Source organism: Aulonocara sp. 'chitande type north' Nkhata Bay, linkage group LG23 (genome assembly GCF_057382095.1).
Source record: "Aulonocara sp. 'chitande type north' Nkhata Bay isolate Kocher_YH1m ecotype deep benthic linkage group LG23, A_spYH_male_GT1.1, whole genome shotgun sequence".
Taxonomy (NCBI): domain Eukaryota; kingdom Metazoa; phylum Chordata; class Actinopteri; order Cichliformes; family Cichlidae; genus Aulonocara; species Aulonocara sp. 'chitande type north' Nkhata Bay.
In genome coordinates, this window is record NC_141365.1 from 5830616 (window position 1) to 5850210 (window position 19595).

Sequence of the window (19595 nt, forward strand, 5' to 3'; positions counted from 1 at the left end):
TATCTTGCAAATGGTGCAGTTGACTTTAACAAGCTTCTGACTCTTCAACCATCACTTCATTGGCCTCCTTCCCAGTTTTTCTTAGTGTCTTGTCCTGACGTTTTGGGCAACAACTCAGCAGCTGTAAAGCCAGCTACTCTTGCATGAATATGTGTCCATAATCTTAAACTTGTATCAGCAATACCTAGCCTATTTGGTAAGTAAATAGGTTAGGTATTGACCTATCACATGTAATAGGTCAAAGGTCAGAGTTTTAAAGCAATGGCGGCTAACTTTACTGCAAGAACCTCACTGATTGCTCAGTTAGGTTTCAGTCTTATCTTTCCAGTTTAAAAAAATAATATAATATTGAATAAGAACTGTTTCTGAGTAGTGGAGCCCTGCAAACGTGACGATGAATGATCTGAATGATGTGGAACCTTTGACTTATAAAAATCGGTTTAAAGCCATGTATGTATACAATTCAGCCTAGTTACACTATTTAAATATGAAAGTGCATTTCTTTACAGATTTAGTTAATCACACAGGAAGCACTGCAACAATGCAAACGTTTATGCTAATCAGTGTCTCCTGCTGATCTGGCCGTGGTCGTGTGGTAGAAACATACACTGAATGCATTTAAAAAAATAAATAGCGCTTTCTCGGGGTTCAATGAGTCGCTACACTGCCAAACACTGTTGCTATCGCTCCTCATAAAGCAGGCTTAATGGTTTAGTTTACACATTTACTTTCCATTCCCCGCCCGAGGCCAGCAGCCAATGGCTTGTCAGAACTTCAGAAGCGCTATTTAAGACGCAGACAGTTCAAGGTGGTTCAGATATCAGCGCACTGCGCGCAACAGGACGCGCGGGCTTATTCCTTACTACAGGACTGCGTACACTCCCGGGCTGCGGCGTTTCATTGACTGATTTCGTCCTTAAAGATATTTTCTCCAAAAGGAATAAAGTGCAAAAGAAATGAGAGCGTGGAAAGTGCGGTTTCTGTGCTTCGTGGTGTTGAATGCAGCTGTGCAAAATGTGACGTCCTTGGAGGAAGAGCTCGCCGATTCTATTTTTGGTGAGTTGTCAGTTACTTCATCCACATTTAGGTCTGTATGTTTGTAGTTCTGCAGGTACGTGAGGTGAAAATTCCCGTGTAACTGTAACTTGGTGAAAACCAAGCGCAGTGCTTGTGTGTGTGTGTACAGTAGTTTCTACCTTGCCAGTGATATCAACGCGCTATAGGACATACTTTAGGTCACGTGTCTATGACTAAACTCATCTCTGATACTCTCCTCACTTACTATTCCCTGGAAGAGACGCTCTGAAATTGAAGCTAACGCTGGAAATTAGAGAAATAAACTGAAATGTGTCAGACTGTCAAATTATCCCAACAAACTGATTTATCCGGGTGTCATCATGTCTATTTATTTTCACAATATGATCCTCAAACTATTGGAGCCTTTATTTTGGTAATTGTTTGCAAGGGTCTGGTCTCCGCCTCCCCACACTTTGAAAATCAGTACAAGGCCCAGTCAGCTGACTGTGCCAGCAGGACCACAGAAACTTGGGCAGATTATATTCGGTGAGGTGGCAGGAACAAAGCTGAGAAACCCTTATGAGCCTCTGTGGAGCTCAGTCCTGACCAAGTGAACTCCTTAAACCCCTGAGCTTTGATCTCCTCTAAGGTGGAAGCTCATTTTCTGAGGGGCCCTGGGGGCGGACCTTATTGCCACCAGCAACTCAGCTAGCTGGTCAGACTTCTCAGACTTTCCAGCCAGACTATTAGATAAGATTTGTATATCTGATCAAAACACCAGGAAGCCAGAGGATTTGTTTCCCCTTCTTTATTTTTTTAAGAGTATAAAGTTCTCTTAAACCATCCAGCTAACTGGATAATCTTCTCTGTCAGGTAACTTCCTCGATCCTGTGAAAGGCTTTTTTGACCACAAGGCTGAGAGCAATGCCACTGTTGCCAAATTCTCGCTGCGCAAGCCATCCCATCCCGATGATGACCTCTGCTACATCATTCCAGGAAAACCCGACTCCCTGGCAACCTGCACCTTCAACGGCACTTCCAAAACCTTTCTCATAATCCATGGCTGGACGGTAAGCAGAGATGCTTCAGCTTGTTTTAACCTGCCCCTATTTTCCAAAATATCCAGAGCTTTGTTTTCTTTTGAATCGAAAGGAGAATAAAAGACCGGGAATACCTTTCACCAAATTCTGGTGAGGTGGCATCTCACTAAAATAAAAAAATCATATTGACTGACAACCAGCCAAAGTATTTCCTGACATGTTGATCTGGAGGTGGCTTAAATTACACGCGTACACTAGTTTCACTTGTCAGGATTGATGTTTGTTTGTCTTTTCAACAGCTGAGCGGTATGTTTGAAAGCTGGATCCCTAAACTGGTATCGGCACTGTATGAGAGAGAGCAGACGGCCAACGTCATCGTGGTGGACTGGCTCAACTCGGCTCAGAATCACTATGTGGTCGCAGCTCAGAAAACCAAAGCAGTGGGGCAGGAGATCGCTCAGTTCATCGATTGGATCGAGGTTAGTTAAGCTCTTGATTTCACAGGTCTCATTAAATGCCCTTTCATTAAAATATCGATGAGTTAGTGTTATTTAACCTCAAGTATTTAAACGATGTGTTTATATGAGTAACAAAGAAAAAGCGAATGAAATTAAACCCAAAGGTAATGTGGAGTATTTCTTACACTCTCCTTAACTTAATTACTTTTGATTTTCAAGGAGACCACCAACATGCCTCTTGAGAACATTCACCTGATTGGCTACAGCCTCGGGGCCCACGTGGCCGGATTTGCTGGCAGCCATGCAACCAATAAAGTCGGAAGAATCACCGGTAAACAAGACAGAAGATTTCAGATGTTTGTTTTAAAGCTATTACCACAACAATAAAGTCGTGTAATGTTGGTCCTCCTCGTCTCTGTCTGAAGGTTTGGATCCCGCTGGTCCCGACTTCGAGGGCGAACACGCCCACAGGCGCCTCTCCCCAGATGATGCTCACTTCGTGGATGTCCTTCACACCTTCACACGCGGCTCTTTGGGTCTCAGCATCGGAATCCAGCAGCCCGTCGGCCACGTGGACATTTACCCCAACGGAGGCAGCTACCAGCCGGGCTGCAACCTCAGGGGAGCGCTGGAGAAGATCGCCAACTTTGGAATATTTGGTAAAAATAACTAAAATGACTGCAGCCCTGATTTTACTGTATCTGCACAGTGATTGTTGTATTCTTTTACGAAGAGAGTAAGAAACAGGTAAAGTTAGTTAAAGCGTTAATGAACTTTATTATGAAGCAATCAGATCAGAGGTTCAGCCACAATAAAACAAAATTAAGCACATTTTTTAGAAACACATAAGTGCCTATACACAGAGTGTGCCGCTTAGAAGCTTGTAACTGCTTGCTGCTGTCATTAATATCTTAGCAGTGGACATTGTTAATGACAGCTGCACAATGACGTCATTCACACCAGTGTGAAAATAAACAGAGGGTCCCAAACATGGCTGAGGAAAGGTCAGATTAAAAATAAGTAAATTTACCCGGAGCACGGTCAGCTACTGAATGGAAAAGTAATGTGTATGCAATGTAGAGAATTAGAGCAGATAATAAATTGCATCCATTTCTTTCCTCCTCAGCTGTGTCGGACGCCGTCAAGTGTGAACACGAGCGTTCGGTTCACCTCTTCATCGACTCCCTGCTGAACGAGCAGGAAGCGGCCATGGCGTACAGATGTGGCAGCAACGACATGTTCGACCGCGGGATGTGCCTGAGCTGCCGGAAAAGCCGCTGCAACACGGTGGGCTACGACATCAACAAGGTCCGCAAGCCTCGCAGCGTTCAGATGTACACCAAGACACGATCCTCCATGCCTTTCAGAGGTCAGCGGCATGCTCTTTAATATCATCGCTGTTATCACATGAAAGCTGATATATTTGCAGAAACAAAAAGCAAAGAATAATCTAAAAAACATCTCATACTTTCTGGGATTGTTGACTTTTGAGATTCTAGTTGCTTCGGCTGAAACTTAAACCCATTAAATCTGGAGAAGTTTTATTACGTTAATTTACATTTAATGCTTTCAGGTCCTTAAATGGTGCAAATTGTTGCTTTGTTTTGCAGTTTACCACTATCAGCTGAAGATCCACTTCTCCAGTAAGGTGAATAGCTCAGCTATGGAGCCCTCGCTTACTGTCTCGCTGTATGGAACCAGAGGAGAAGCTGAAAACCTGCAGCTTAAACTGTGAGTGAGGGTTTGAACCCTTATGAAGAAGAATTACTGCACAGTGACTTGCATTTTTCAAGTTACGAGTTGTTTTTAACACTTGCACAGTAATCAAAGAAAACAGCACGAGACAGAAACCATAAACAGAAAGAGGCAACCACACACAAACACATTTCACTGCTGGGCCTTTACAGCGTGCTTTCATCGCCATTTTATCATCTTTTATGGCACATACTTTACAAGCCTCAGTTAAATAAAACATGCTGGCTATGTGTATGCGTGGAGATCAACATTTCTTTCCGCCTGTGTCTGGCAGAAAGGAGAAAATTGTCACAAATAAGACACATTCGTTCCTGCTGGTGACGGAGAAAGACATCGGTGACCTGCTGATGCTGAAGTTTAAATGGGAGGAGACAAACGGCTGGTCTGCGTCAAGCATGCTGAAGATGGTTTCCTCTTGGTGGTCTGGCAGCTCAGATGGCGCTAACGTGGCAGTTCACAAAATCCGCATTAGAGCGGGCGAGACGCAACAAAAGTGAGTTGCAGAACATTAAAGGTGTAGTTACCAAATAATGTCTGTCTGCCAGAAGACAAAAAACTCGAGGCTTCCCTTGAGTTTTCCTGAAATGCCAGTGTTGGAGTTTCCATGATGGACCTCATAGAAATGTGTCTATTACTGGGATTTATGGCTAAAATATATCAAGCTTAAAGCACAGGCTTAAGCAGAATCTCACGGAGCTACTTGAACACGCACAGTTAAGCAGTATTTCATGAATTTCTCCCACAGGATGGTGTTCTGCATAAAAGATCCTGACGCTCAGAAGCTGACACAGGAGCTCACGTTTGTTAAATGTAAGGATCCGTGGAGGACGAACAGAAAGCGAACTCTAAGAAGGTGAGCTTGCCTCTGTGTTAACCCTACTCTTTACCATTGCATTACTGCTAACGCTGATAAATAACAATACATTTGCTGCTTCTGTCTGTAGAGTAACTCTGGAGAACCACTGATCGTGAAGACAAGACGCTCTCCACCATCCCCTTTGTCCATTTCAGCACTTAGCAGATAATTTATACACTAGTAACTTTTATACACCAGTAAATATCTGAAAGCCTTTATCACCTTGTATATATCCAAATAGGTATAATGTTTAAAACAATATGTATGTGAATACTATGTCATACTTTGTAAAAAAAAAAAAAAAAAAAGTAATTTAATGACTTTTGCTTGATTGTTGTACTACTAGTAAATCTTACAGGCCAGATCAACAAAGTTTGGTTGTAGAGGTACTAATGCCCTGATGTGTAGTACAATAATAATATTTCATATAAAGGAACCACTGTGAAATATAATAGAGTGACACCTCTGAAAATGAGGAAAAATAATATTAAAGGTGTATTTTTTGTGTGTTTTAAGCAGTAGGTTACAGTTTAGTTACCTTTTTGTGTTACCTAAGTAAGTACTAAGTTACCTGAGTCACCGAGCATTCACCACTGTGACTCTCAGCGCTGTATGTGACTGTGGGACCTGTATCAGTGTGCCTTACTGTAAACAAGCAGCAGAAGCTTTTCGGCTTTTTATTGTTGCCTTCCAACTCGGCGTCCGTTGTTCTTACTGTATGAACTTATACTGAAGTACTCAAAGCTGAAAAAGGTGTTATTTTAAATGCTTTTGCATGTTTTACTGCTTCACTCCTGCAAGAAGACGTTACTTTGAAGCTGTCACCTCAAAGAAGTGCTGGATACTCTTCTAAAAATGGCTTCCTTCTTTTAACGAGTATGTAATATTCGGTGTGAGCTCGAAAGCAAAGCTTCTATTAATGTTTGTGATGTGTGGTCTTTGTAAAGTGCAATGTCTGCTGTGGATAAGATTTTATTTTTTGGCTCATGCTCATTCAATTATGCATTTCCAGTTAGTAAGCAATACTTGAACCTCAGTTCTTCAGAGGTATTGTACTGTAATAATTGTGACTTTTATAAAAAGGTATTTTGCACTTAAAACAGGGAAAGAGAAAACAACTCACCTGTACAATAAATGTAAATACTATAATATAGATACTGGAGTCTCTTATATGGAGCGCTGCTAGTTATATATTTTCACCTCTCTGTGAATTTGATCTATAAAAAGTGTGTTCATGTAATCACTGTACATAGCTGTAAATACGTCTCTGTATTGTATAAATTCTTTAATAAAACCAGCGTGTCGCCTGAGAGGTCATCTTGAGCTTGCATTTTTTTAAAGGTCGAGAGAAATGCTCAACTTTTCTTCCTTGCTCGCTCAGTATAAAAAAAAATATAATTATCAGTCCTATTTACCATCTCAAGGCTGTTTGTTCCGTTAAAAAATATTATCAAAGTGTGTTCGATCTAAACAGTTTTAACAATTTAAACACTCACAACTGTTTCTGATATAAAAGTGCAAGCAGTCCTGGATTCAGCCCAGCGAGCGGTGTTGTTTCTGCAAGTCCTTGTAATTGTGGTGTTGTGACACGTGTTTGGCTACATGTGTCAAGGTGACCCCAAAGATATGCTGAGTAAGGACACCGTAAACTGCAGCGTCAGCTTTAGTTTAACCACACTTTGGTTCCTTACAGGACCACAAAGGTTGGAACTTGCTGGTTTGACCTCGTAGATAAGTTTGTTTTATATCTTATTCTAAACTGTTATGTAGGTTGTTAAGAAGATTGAAGATAAATGTAGCAGAGTAAAACACAGTATTTGCCCAAAGATTTGCAAAATAGTATCTACTGAAAGAAAGTACCGTCAAACTCTATGTACACGCAGACCCTTCAGTTGCAGGTGTTGCTATGGTTGAGATGGAAAGCTGGATGCTCCTCATAGCTGAAATTAGTGTCTTAAACATGCTCCGTGCATTTAAGGCTTTGTAGTGACAGATGGCTTTACATTGCAGCTTCAGCTTTCTGAGGGGCAGCTGACTGACCCACATTTGGCAGCAGAAGAAGCAACATTTTCCACAACACATACATCACAGGAGACTCTTGCGTCTTTCCTAAATGTGAAGAGTTACACAAAGACATCGGTGAACATGGCTGAGTTTTTGGGCAGTTGAACAAAGCTGATGAATCCTCCTCGACGTGGCACCTGAAGATCTCAGGTAAAGGACGTTTATTCAAGAGTCTTCAGGGATAAAAAGTCACTCCAAGTTACGTGTGTCCAGTTTAATGCTGCAGAGGCAGACGGTGCAGCCCATGACTCCAGACAGCGTCAGGATAGCCAGCAGGATGGCCCACCAGTGAGCCTGAGGAGAATAAACAGAAACATGATTTCGAATAAGCTGGAAGCATTGGTGTCGTTTGGTTTAAGATTAAGATTAAGATCACTAGAATAAAAATCTTTAATTTAATCTTTAATTTAAAATGTTGAGCAGAAACAATAATTTTATTGTTCAAAGGTTTTATTTACCAAAAATATTACCTCACTGATTTTGCCTTATTGTTCATTATTGTTCACTTTCATATTATTCCCTCAGTTATTACCCCCATTACATAAATCAGTCTAATATCACTCAGCTAGAACCCATCACTGATACAAAGCTATTATTTAGTAATAATGTTATAATTAAATATCATTACAGGCCATTATAATGTTATTACTGTGCTATTACCATGTTATCACTGAGTATTAATCTACCTTTTCTTTTGCAATCGTGTCTCTTTTTGTTTATGAAGCAGATACAAAAACACTACATGTGCAGTTTCTTCTTTCAAAAGTTTCAGTCTATAATGCTTTGTGGTTTCATACTGGTTAGTTCCCAGTCACAATAACCTATATACTGGCTGATGACTACCTAGCAACCACTAGTTGCTAGGGAAAAGGGAGTATTCCACTGGTTGTGACTTTTGTGACTGATGTCACACAGTGACAGCCAACAACCTCCTGCAACTACTCACCTACTGGTTGGGAAATGCACAGTTTCTCCCAGTGACCAATAGGATACCAAGAGGGATTAAAAAAAAGGTCTATATTATTTTGAATAACTTGTTTTATTCAAATGAACACAATGGCTAAACATCCTGTTTGTTACACAGGGAGCACATATGGTAGCTGATCTTTTGGGTAACTCTACCGATTGAGTAACACTTCTGACGCATCCACTGGCTGAAAGAAAACATGCTTCAAGGCCAGCTGCACGTGCTTTCCACACCATTTCAACCCAGAAACTGTAGAAAAGACTCTACTTTGTTTTAAGGCTGAACACTGAACACCCAGATATGAACAACATATGGCCCCGATAGAGAAAACAAATGTTCTCCAGCTGCCAAATGCATATCAGCCAAATAATGGGATGGGCTCATCACGTGGATCTACAGGCCGTCAGTCGTAAACCTCTTTTTTGGATCATACCTAATCTGAAGGAAAGAGGACTTTTCTTCTGTATTTGAGCACAAAAAGTACTTTCTTACTACAACCATCTTTCTCACAAGCACCTTTTCTTATACCTAAGAGCTTTTAACCTAAAGTTCACAGACTCATACAGATGAGCAAGTATACTTCAACAAGTAGAGTAGAGGAGCTTCTAGTAGACAAGCTGCATGTTTTATAGCCATGTGTAGATCGAATACATTTTTGAGGTGTAGGCAGATTTATATTTATTTAGACCCAGCTATCCCTCATGTCTTAGTCTCAGTGTTTCTTCCTGTTTTATTTTAATAGTCTAAGGTCTCCTATGTATCATGTTCAGTTTTGCTTCCCCTGTCTCGTCAGTCGGATTCTGTTCAGCTGTGTTCCTCAGGTGTGTCCACTCTGCCCTATTACCTTCAGAAATAAAGCCATTTTTTGGGTCCTGCGCTTGGGTCCAACTGTGCCTGCTATGCAGCGAAACCTGACAATCAATGTATTTATCTTATTCTGATGTTATCGCACTAATGTAGATTCCACCTTCATCCACTCTCCCACGTCGTCGAAGTCATCCAAATGAAGAAAGGAGTTCTTCAGTCTCGCGATGGGGCCGTCTGCATCGAGGATGCGGCATACGTGAAATTTGTCGCAGTATCCACGGTTTCCAGAGCACGGCGCACCACCCACCAGGGGCAACACTTTTTTGTGGAAGTGATCGGACAGAACAGACGATGTGGTGCTTGCACAAGTCTCAGGCTGATCTGCAAGAAATACAAACAAAGGAAATCAAATCAAGTTACAGAAACATTACACACACACATAGAGAGAGAGAGTATAAATACTGTTTATACTTTACAAAAGCAAGTTTTTTGAGCCGCATACCAGCCTGTGTGTGTATATCATAAAGAGATATGCCACTTACTCAAAACTTGACAATATGAAATGGAAACCGGAGTTTGAGAAACAGTTGACCTTTAATAACTACGATCTGTGAACACAGATTGGTCTAAAAGAACACAATCATTTAGAAATGTAACCTCAGCACTAATTAACACAGCCTGAGTTGTTGAGACACAGCGTGTAAACACATTCCTCTGTAGCAGAGGACACATGTTCCCGTGGTTACCGGGCTTCTGGCAGCACATGTGGCATTTCTCCCTCATGGAGTCTCCGGGACAGTCGCACTTCTCCAGGTGGTGCTTCACACAAACCGAGCCAGTGCAGACCTTCAGAGACAAACAGATACTACAGTTAGGATGTAGAGTCAGAAGAAGCTGGGAGAACTATGATGTAAGAAATTAAGACAAATAAGAGCCAGTTCAAGTTCATCAATATCAGTACGTCTATTGTTGATGATCAAAATATTGACTCGATTGGTAGGTAATTGGATTATTTCACTACCTTACAGTTTATGTCAGTCATGCGAATTAGCATTGAATTAAAATTTATATATCTATATTTATGTTTTAAAGAGGACCTATTATGTTAGTTTCCAGATCCATGTTTTTATTACAGGACTCTACCAGAGCTCATAAAGGTCCTTATTTATCGTACACTGGACCCTCGATTTAAGCATTCTTATATCTCATTGGCTACCTCCCACAAACAGGAGATTTGAACTAAAGGTGGGCGGGGCTTCTTTCCTCACAGCCCAAGCCATGTGCCTATGCACCATATTAGACATATGTGCTCTCTTTGATGTCATACAGAGCCTAGGGCATTAAAGAACGATCTGAAGTCAAGAAAAAATACAGAAAAGTATACCAGGTTCAATTCAAACAACACTAGTTCAAATACTCAAATACGTACGCACACAAAAAGACATGAGCTAGTTTAGGGAGTGTTTTTCATTTCATGTTAATACATCAGATTTAGCCATTCATAACCACTCCTGGCTAATGTCTCATAAGAAAACTGGGGAAACAGACAGGTAAGAGGTACTGGGGCGCTTGTGTTGCATTAACTTTTTCAGTATATATAACACTTACAGACACTTATATAGTGTTCGACAGAGTTTAGAAACTGCCTCTTACTTTCTGAGACTTTGTAATGTGGGGATCTGCATCACAGATGTGTTTCACTGTTGTTGTTTTTTAAGCCTGAAGTAAATTTATGTTTGACATGTTTTGATGAACCGAATATGTTTGTTTGAAGTTTTTTTTTCTCTTTTGTGTTTCGTTGGAAATAATATATCAGTGTCAGTGAAAAAAAAGAGATGAATTTGAGAATTTTAACTAAAGATAAGTTTTACCTTTCTTGGTTTACACTATTACTTACATCTTCTTAAAAGCCTTTTATCATGTTTTACGTTTGGGATTATATATTTTATGTTCCCGGATCAGGTCATCCAGGTTAGATGAGGTTAGAACATCTGGAGAATAATATATCCAGAAAACCACAGTCACAGCTGGAATAAATGCTCTCCTGCTGAGAGGACAGAGTAACGTCTGTGTTTAATTTTGGAGGGAGATCCTGTTGTTATCCTGCTGGTTAAAAAGGATTTTTCTCTTCTTTTTTCAGAAATGCTGTGTTAAAATGGCACCTTTGTTTACACCTGTAATACCTGCCAGTAAGCACAGACAGTGGGTTTTAAATGTTCTGATTATTTCAAGATAATTTTCATTTCGTGCTACCTAAAACAAAAACAGGAAGCACTTGATTGTATTTTAAATGAGAAACTGGAAACAGCCGAACTTATTTGTGTGCAACGCCCTCAATCACTTTTAATCAGAAGGCAAATGCACAAGTCAGCTGATGGGAGGCAACTTGCACTCTCTGCACTCTCAGACACACTGGTGAGTGTTTGCAAATAATTGTGCTCTCTTCTATAAAAGTAGACAGACTGCTTATATGTTAGCATTCTGTCTGCAATATGCAATCAGTCTGAGTCAGTCTGCACTGATGATTGCAACTCATCTGTAACACGTCTCTTTGCAATAGAGAACTACTATATAAAAGCAAGGCTAGTTTGCAGTTAAATCACCTTTCTGCAGCAACGATTTCAAGTGAAGAAATTTCTTAACTTTTATTTAAAATAAGTGAGACTCTGGCTGAATTGTAATGTGAATTTCTGCGTATGCAGGCGACACGGTTTTATCAAAAAAAGGTTGCTTGTTGTGCCAAATACAACAAATATCATTGACACTGATATTTTTGTATGATCACGATATTAGGTGTAGACAGAGCTGACACACAACACAACAAACTCACTCACTGAACACTTTGTTAGGAACCGCTGCTCAACTGAACAATGTAAATATCTAATGAACCAATCATGTGGCAGAGTTGTTGCCAGACAGGCTGGTCTGAGTATATCCGAAACTGCTGATCTGCTGGGATTTTACCACACCACCATGTCGAGGGTTTACAGAGAGTGGTCTTAATAAAGAAAAAATATCCACTCACTGGCAGGTCTCATGGATGAAAATGCCTTGTTGATGTCAGAGGTTGTGTCAACATATGAAGAACTCTTTTTCATGTCTCTGAAAGATGAACCAGAGTAGCAAAAGACCACTCCAGGTGGCACTCTTATTAGCTCATAACAAGAAACCGCGTGTACGGGATTGTTAAAATTGAACCTTAGAAGACTGGAAAACTGTTGTCTGGTCTGATGAGTCTCTTTGAAGTTCTGCGACATTCTAATGGTAGAGTCAGAATTTGGCTTTGACAAATTCCACAGCCTACCTGAGTATTTTTGCCAACTATGACCATGTCCTTATGACCACACTGTGCCCATCTTCACCTTATAAGGTGTCTGGCGAGTGGACATGATGAAAAAGAAATCTCTGGAAAAGCTACTAAATGAACCTTATACTGAAAGTCTATTGCCATGTGCTGCTTTCAAGGTCAAGATTCACATGCTTTGCAACATTGCTGCACACTTGCACACTTTCCCTCATTGGGTAACGGAGTGTGTTAAGTAACGCTCTGGTGTGGTGGATGTGCCCGCCTCACCCCATTCAGGCAGACACGCGTGCCCTGACTGCACACAGTGAGGTTTTCCTTGGCAGCTGGCTTGGGGCAGAGCGGGGAGAGTCCTGAGCACACGCTCGCTTTCTGGCAGTCTGTCTCCTCGTCGCACCTCTGACCCTCTGGCTTAAACTCGCACTTCTGACCACAACACAGGCCCTGACTTGGACTGATGAATGGAAGAGAAAAAACACCACAAACATGGCTGCACATGAGAGCTACATCTAAACTAAACAAAGCCGCATCTCGAAACTAGAATATAAATAGTTTAGATGAAAGACTCATGATGAATATTTAAATTTATTAACCTCAAATCCATACATGATTGAACTACAAATATTCAGAAAGACCTGAACAGCTAATTACAGTTTTGGAAATCATTTTCGCACACTTTCATGTGGAGTACCTGCAGATTTTACCAGGCTTGAGGTGACACTGGATTCCTACAGGCTCTTTAGCACTGTAGCAGCAGAGATCTGTATCTTTGTTACCGACATCACACTCCTCACCTTCCTCTATGATCTGGTTTCCACAGATGGGCTGATCACTGACTGCCCAAAATGAACAGACAAGCAGATAAACACATGAGCAGATACACAAATACAGATATAGCCTGAAGGCTGCAGCAACTAGTGCACAATGTAAACAGGATGCAGGACACTGATATTTCTTCCTCACCCGTGAAGCAGTCATCTTTCTTCAGCTTCAGGATGTTGCTAACGTGTTTGATGCTGCAGGGTGAGAATTTATCGTTGTTTTCACGCGCCCCGTCTGTGGCGTAAGGAAACATCAGGTACCTGCCTTTACCAACATCGGAGTCGAGGTTCCCGCAGTTAGCGCCCTCATCGTGCTGAAACACAGACAAAACGGCAAGCATGAAGATATTTGCTTCCACCTCTTAAATATAGATCGGGGAATCAACTTCCTTCACTGATCACGATGAGGAGCTTTTCCAGTCATGTCCATCAGCAGGCCTCAGCTGAAAGGGCAGTTTTACTTTTAAGAGCAAAAAGACAAATCTTGAATCCCCTGTCCATCTAATGATGTGTTCCACATGTGCAATAAAACTAGAGCTTCCTCTTTTTCTGGAGCTCATACTCTTAGCATGTCAAAGTCTCTGATGAATTATTAGTCTAATTCAGAGACTTGAAGTGAACATGCAAACATGCTGAGGGAAACGGCATTGATGTGGATATTTTTGCATATGTTTAAGATTAGGTTGAAAGACACTGGTGATTATACAGTCGTCACTTTATCTGTCACTATCTGCAGCTCTGGGTTTGCCAGGGCACTGCAACACAGCAGATGTTGGAACTCTTTCTTTCAGCATGCATAAAACTAACTTGAATTGTGTTTCCACTCTCATGCCTCAGTTTCTTTTGTGGGGGCTTCAGACTTTACACCAAACCTTGTATTCGCTTCTAGTGTATACCAGAACTACGCTTTCTTTAAAGCTGAAAAACAGGAAGAAAAGCAAAGCTGTGTTCAATACCTCTGCAGAAATGTATATAACAGCACTTCCTGTTTACTTTTTGAGCACCTGTAGCAGTCTACAGATGCTGTTTTCACAGACACGATGTGATTTTAGGTTAAACATAACCAAAAACAAAGATAAGTGTTTATACTAGAAAGCTTTTCCAATTCAGGAAAAACCTGGTGTGCTATTTCCTTGTATTTTATGAGGTACTGAATGTTTCTTCTTATACAAATATACATAAGCTCTATGCACTACACCCCCCAGAATACAATGAGAAAATAAGGAGCGGGACAACAAAATATTCACAAAGGATAAAGCAATCAATGACTATACAGTTTAAGTAAATATGATTTATGGAGCAGCAACACCTGTAAACAAATATGGGGACAGGGGAAAAACTTAAAAGTGCTCCTATATGAATATGAATAACAGTAACAGAAACAGGCTAGACTATTTAACAATACAATATGTTACAGATTTACAGATGTAAGAAATAGCACAGTACAAATACAACAATACAAACCACTCAATAATAAATATCAAGGATTGACAGAGGTGATTATAAATATATATCTAGAATATTGACAACAACATTACTGAGTAGAAAAGAGCGTGTGCAAAAAGGGTGTAACTGTTGCAGTGTTTACAGTTGTAAAGGCCACGGGCAGGAATGATTTCCTGTGTCGTTCAGTGGTGCTTTTCAGTCTCTCACTGAACGTGCTCCTGTGGCTAGCCAGCATGTCATAGAGTGGGTGGGAGGTATTATCCAACATTGTCCTTATCTTGGACAACATCCGCCTCTACGACACCACCTTAAGGGAGTCCAGCTCCATCCCCACAATGTTACTGGCCTTGCAGATCAGTTTATTTGCCAATCATTGCATTTTGTTTTTATTTACATTTTACACCTGAAAAAAGACGTTTCAACTTAATGCAAATTAAGACTTGCTGCCTAAATCTGCTTTGATGGTTTTGATAGTTATTTTCTTTTTATCCATTATATTAGAGGTAAAGCAAAGAAAAGATATAACTTTTCAGATATTAACCTGGAAGCCAGTCTGATAAATGACCTTCAAAAATTCATTTTGTTGTTGCTGACTTACAGTTGCAAGGTGTAATGGTTTAGATAGTGAAGGTCGCCTTTGCAAACTTTGGTCTTGTTTCCAACCCATCAATGATGTCCTCTTTATATTTCAATTTATCTTTCACCTGATGAATTCATTTTTAAAAATCAGTGTAGAGATACACAGTTTGGAAGAGAAATATTCTGAAAGCCAAAGCGTCTTTTTAATCAAAGTTTCTCCCCATCACAGTGCACCCCTGTGCTTTTTCCACCATGAAGTTGCAGGAGAGACCTTCAGTCACGTGTCTTTATGTCTTCCTCAATCCTATGCAGCCTGGAAACATGGCTGTCACAGGAGCAAAGATATTAGAGGGGCCGAGGTGTGCTTACAGTAGTTTAATTTATAAAAAGGCAGCAGGGTCTGACATAGCAGAGCTAATCTGCTCAGGAATGCCTCGGAGGGCTCTTTAGTGTGTGGTAATATGAATAATAGAGAGCAGGGTGAAAAGAGAGTGTGGAGTGCTGCTGGCGTTTTGGGCAGCAGGAGAAAGGTTGGAGGTGTTAGCAGCTGTCACGCATACTGAGGTGCAGGCATTTGTGTGCTTATATAACATGTGTGCTGTTATTGAGGTGGCGGAAGAGACTGCCAGGCTCTGCTTATGGACACAAACAGAGAGTAACCATAGGACACAAGTGACTGACATCAGAGCTCCTCCCGTTCCCTTTTTTGAGATGTACCAGTGAGACTGAGACAGGGGTCCCTATAAAAACAAACCAGTCAATAAAGGACAAGGTCTCCAACGCCCACAGAAGTGAATCATTCACAGACAATTTGTTCCAGTGCAAACAACCGTGTGAGAATATGCGACACAACACTTTGAATCTCTGGGACTCGTCACGTTCAGCAAACAGCCAACGACGTTTTATGTTTAAATAAAAGATGGAAATGATTCAGGTTGAAACTAGCAAACAGACATCCAGGATACACTGAACCCATGAAACGTGCAAATCGAATGAAAAGTCTCCTCACGTTTTACCGTCACTCATTAGTACAACAAACAGAAACAGCAGCAGATTTGGCTGCACTACAAAAAAGAAAAGAAAAGGCATGATATATTTGATTTTGTTTTCTTGGTGCTGAGCAATCTGGCTTTCATTTCAATAGAGTTTTTAACCATGAGTAAGACTGATTCCAATACAGGTAATCCTTCAGTCAGAAATCACCTGGCCTTATTTTGGTGCATGGAGCACTGTTGTCACTAAAGCTAGGCTAATGCTAAGTCATTACTGTCTCTCAACAAAAGCACCATCTGTCTAATAACCCACAATTTGATTTACATGAACATGAAATTGTGGTCGTGGAGCAACATACGCTAGCTGCACCATGGAGATATAGCAGCACAGAAGATTGAGATGTACTTTTTAAAGGTAAGATGTTGAAATGCTATCAGTACACTCAGATAAATACAACTTAATAAATACAACTGAATACAACTTGCTCTGTCTGCAGCTGCAATATCTACAAAAGGCCTCCTGTTCGACCTTCTAGATATAATTTAAACCACAACTGACATCAACAAGTTCCGACATATATGAAAAAATCTTTATATAAGTTGTATGGTTGAATTGTAATCATGTTTTGTTTTGTTTTTTTTGCTGGTGTTTTTCGTGGTGACTGACCGGAGATCCAAGGCTGTGGCCGAGCTCGTGTGCCAAAGTCAGCTGGACTCGTCGAGGAGGCAGAAACTGTCCGTAGTTCTGAATTGTGACCAGACCTGTGTTCAGGGTGCAGTTAACACCGTTTTTGAGGGTCGCAGGCTTTGAACACACTCCTCCCCAGTTTCCTTAGATAAAGAAAATAAAAGACAATATCTGAGATTGTGAGGTTCACTGAGTATATGACACTTAAAGTTAATACTTAAAGTAAATATAGTTTAAAAGCTGAAACTTCTGAACATTCCGATTTATCTCAGCGTTCTCCTGAAAAACCTTTACATATATTTATGTAACATTTATGAATTCATCTCAATCCTGTACGACCCAACCCATCAAAAATAGCCAGAGAATTCAGATTTTTTGGGAACTCAGATGTTTATTAACCCTTAGAACAAAATCCACTTTTTTTTTTTTGCTGTATCATTTTTTGTATGATATATTTTGATGATATATCTTTTTTTTTTTTGTATTGCATTTGATGCATTGGCCATTTTTGGCAACTTTTTGTTAACAACACTGTTAATTTTATACAAAAAAAGAGTTTTGTCCATAACATGTTGAAATGATGGCAGGTATTGATCATGTTGATGAGATAGAGGTCTCAGAGGGTTTTGTTATGTTATATGCAACTGTAATTAGTTCATATCTTTGTATAGCTGTCGATTTAATACATTTCTGTTTATTTATATAGAAGCAAATCACAACACTAATGCCTTCAAGGTGCTTAATAGTGTAAGGTAAATAATTGACAATAATCCAAAAAACCCCAACAATCAAACAATCTTCTATGAACAAGCACTTTGGTGACAGTGGGAAGGAAAAACTCCCTTTTAACAGGAAGAAACCTGTGGCAGAACCAGGCTGTGGGAGGGGCGACCGTCTGTTGCAACTTTGTGAGTGAAGGGAGCTTCTGAGTGCTGCAACCAAATGATCCACATAGGATTTTAAAAACCACTGAAGCAGCTGAGGAAGGTAGAAATACAGGTCACTGCAAAGCTGTAACCTCATGAATGCCTCCTGAGTTGATAAGGAAGATCTTACAATCACAGCAGAAACGAGCTGCAGATCTAATTAAAACCTGGCACCTGTTACTTTACAGGGTGATAAGATTGCATAAGTGACCTTGTGCTACTGGAAATACTTTAAAACCAACAGTGCTCTGCTACTGTGGCTCCAGTTTGAGGTGTGGCTAGAGTCAGGTGAGCTCTCCTTTTTTTACACCAAAGCCTGTGGTGGTCATCATTGCCTTTCACTTTACATAATATCCATTGAAAGCCATTCTTACAATTACAAACAGCTGTCCACAATCACATGGAGGGATATCTGGGAAGTGATGTCATGTTGCAGCTGGCCAGCCACAGAGCTAGCTTTACAGAAACCAGTCTGATTGGTCAGGCTGCACACCTATAGGTCAGAAAGACTGTTCATTGGATAAAGTATGATGTGAATACCAGTAGTTTGACATTATCTAACTAAATTTTCAGTCTTATAGGTTCAGTTCTTCTCATTGTCAACAACACACCGAACATTGGAGGAGTCTAACCCGCGTTTTCAAAGCACAGCTGGGGAGTTACTTCCCCATCTTTTCATTGGTTCCCGTGCACCCGTGTGTCGGTTGAGGTTGCAGGTCTTGGCAGTCTCGTGACTTTTATGTAACATCCTCTTACATAATGTTATCAGCGCCACCATTTTGGCGGGAAAAGCTTGCAAGGTACGTGTCCGTTTCTGAGAAAACCGAGCACACCAGGTGTCATCGCGGACTGTGGGAAAATGTCGCTGGCATCTGGATCTCCCACCTGCATGTCTTTGTTACGCAGTGGGTGTAAGTGTGACAGGAAGGGTCAGGGACAATCAGAGGTCAGAAAGCAAAAACAGAAGCGTACCCTATGACACCAGGCTGGAAGCAGTAGCAAATAAAATGTCTTCTAGATAAGCGAAGGAGGTTTGAGGCTATTTTATCTTTTGGGAATTGAAACTTTGAGGCTTTTAAGCTTTAGATAAAAACACAAAAAGAATTACGATAGACTGCCATTACTATAAATCCTCCGCATAGTTAAAAGTCAAACTGCCGAGCACGGCTTTTCCAGTCACATTGATGAAGAATGCTGGCTGCTTCTTTCCTCCATTCCCTCCTTTTGACCTGAAATGGTCCCCCTAATTCAAGGGGCTGCATTTCCTAGAAAGAGTGTTACTTTAGAGGTCCCCACTGTGGGTTTTGGCAGCAAGCGTGCAAGCGATCGCAGAGTCGGCCTGCACTCTGTTCCTCTCCTTTTCTCCTTCTCGTCTCTGACACACAAAGGACGCGTACTGAAAGAGTCCTATTATTAGCCTGCTGGATAAACACAGTCTGCATGAGCAAACAATCATCTGGCTCGCTTAAATCTAATGTACACACCGACACACACACACGCACTCACCATCAGCAGGAAACATGCGTGTATATATTGTATACATACACTAACGGTAGAAAAAAAGTTTATATGGTTTATATGAGCAAACGCTACAACGACGGAAAGGGTCTTTCCTTAGACCTAAACACATCTGGGGGAGTCGGAGTACCCAAATAAGACCTTTAACAGCAAAAGCAGATGCAGTGAACATTTTGCGTTCCAAAAACAACAACTAGTTCCCAGATAATATGCTGGTACTACTCAGGAAGGCAACCAAAAGTACTGTAAATAATGTACGTCTATACAGGCTTCCGCTCAAGGCTGTCTTTGTCTCCAGAGTTCAATGACCTTGCAGTTGTGTGTGTTTATTTGCTGTGTTATGAGGCTGTTTCAAGC

General features: G+C 40.8%; 2 protein-coding genes across 2 annotated transcripts in view; one reads left to right on the forward strand and one right to left on the reverse strand.

Moving 5' to 3' along the window:
* Positions 1–815: 815 nt before the first annotated feature.
* Positions 816–6524, forward strand: lpl2a (lipoprotein lipase 2 a). Its single transcript, XM_086281629.1, has 10 exons — positions 816–1056; positions 1891–2087; positions 2357–2536; positions 2735–2846; positions 2941–3174; positions 3642–3884; positions 4126–4246; positions 4545–4763; positions 5016–5123; positions 5215–6524. Exons 1-10 carry the CDS (start codon positions 957–959, stop codon positions 5234–5236), a joined length of 1536 nt encoding a protein of 511 aa, XP_086137755.1. The 5' UTR covers positions 816–956; the 3' UTR covers positions 5237–6524.
* The window catches only part of LOC147301032 (disintegrin and metalloproteinase domain-containing protein 10), a 31660-nt gene continuing 18147 nt past the window's right edge, over positions 6083–19595 (reverse strand). The window contains exons 9-15 of the mRNA XM_086281628.1: positions 16774–16937; positions 13232–13403; positions 12960–13104; positions 12539–12722; positions 9711–9810; positions 9125–9345; positions 6083–7484 (exon numbers count right to left, since the gene is read on the reverse strand). Coding sequence (XP_086137754.1) covers positions 7380–7484; positions 9125–9345; positions 9711–9810; positions 12539–12722; positions 12960–13104; positions 13232–13403; positions 16774–16937 — 1091 coding nt within the window. The 3' untranslated portion in view covers positions 6083–7379. The remainder of the gene's footprint in view (positions 7485–9124; positions 9346–9710; positions 9811–12538; positions 12723–12959; positions 13105–13231; positions 13404–16773; positions 16938–19595) is intronic.

Coding starts and splice junctions, on each gene's coding strand:
- lpl2a (XM_086281629.1), top strand. CDS start 957: ATGAGAGCGTGGAAAGTGCGGTTTCTGTGCTTCGTGGTGTTGAATGCA. Junction 2,088..2,356: donor TCATAATCCATGGCTGGACG/GTAAGCAGAGAT, acceptor TCTTTTCAACAG/CTGAGCGGTATGTTTGAAAG. Junction 3,175..3,641: donor CGCCAACTTTGGAATATTTG/GTAAAAATAACT, acceptor TTTCCTCCTCAG/CTGTGTCGGACGCCGTCAAG.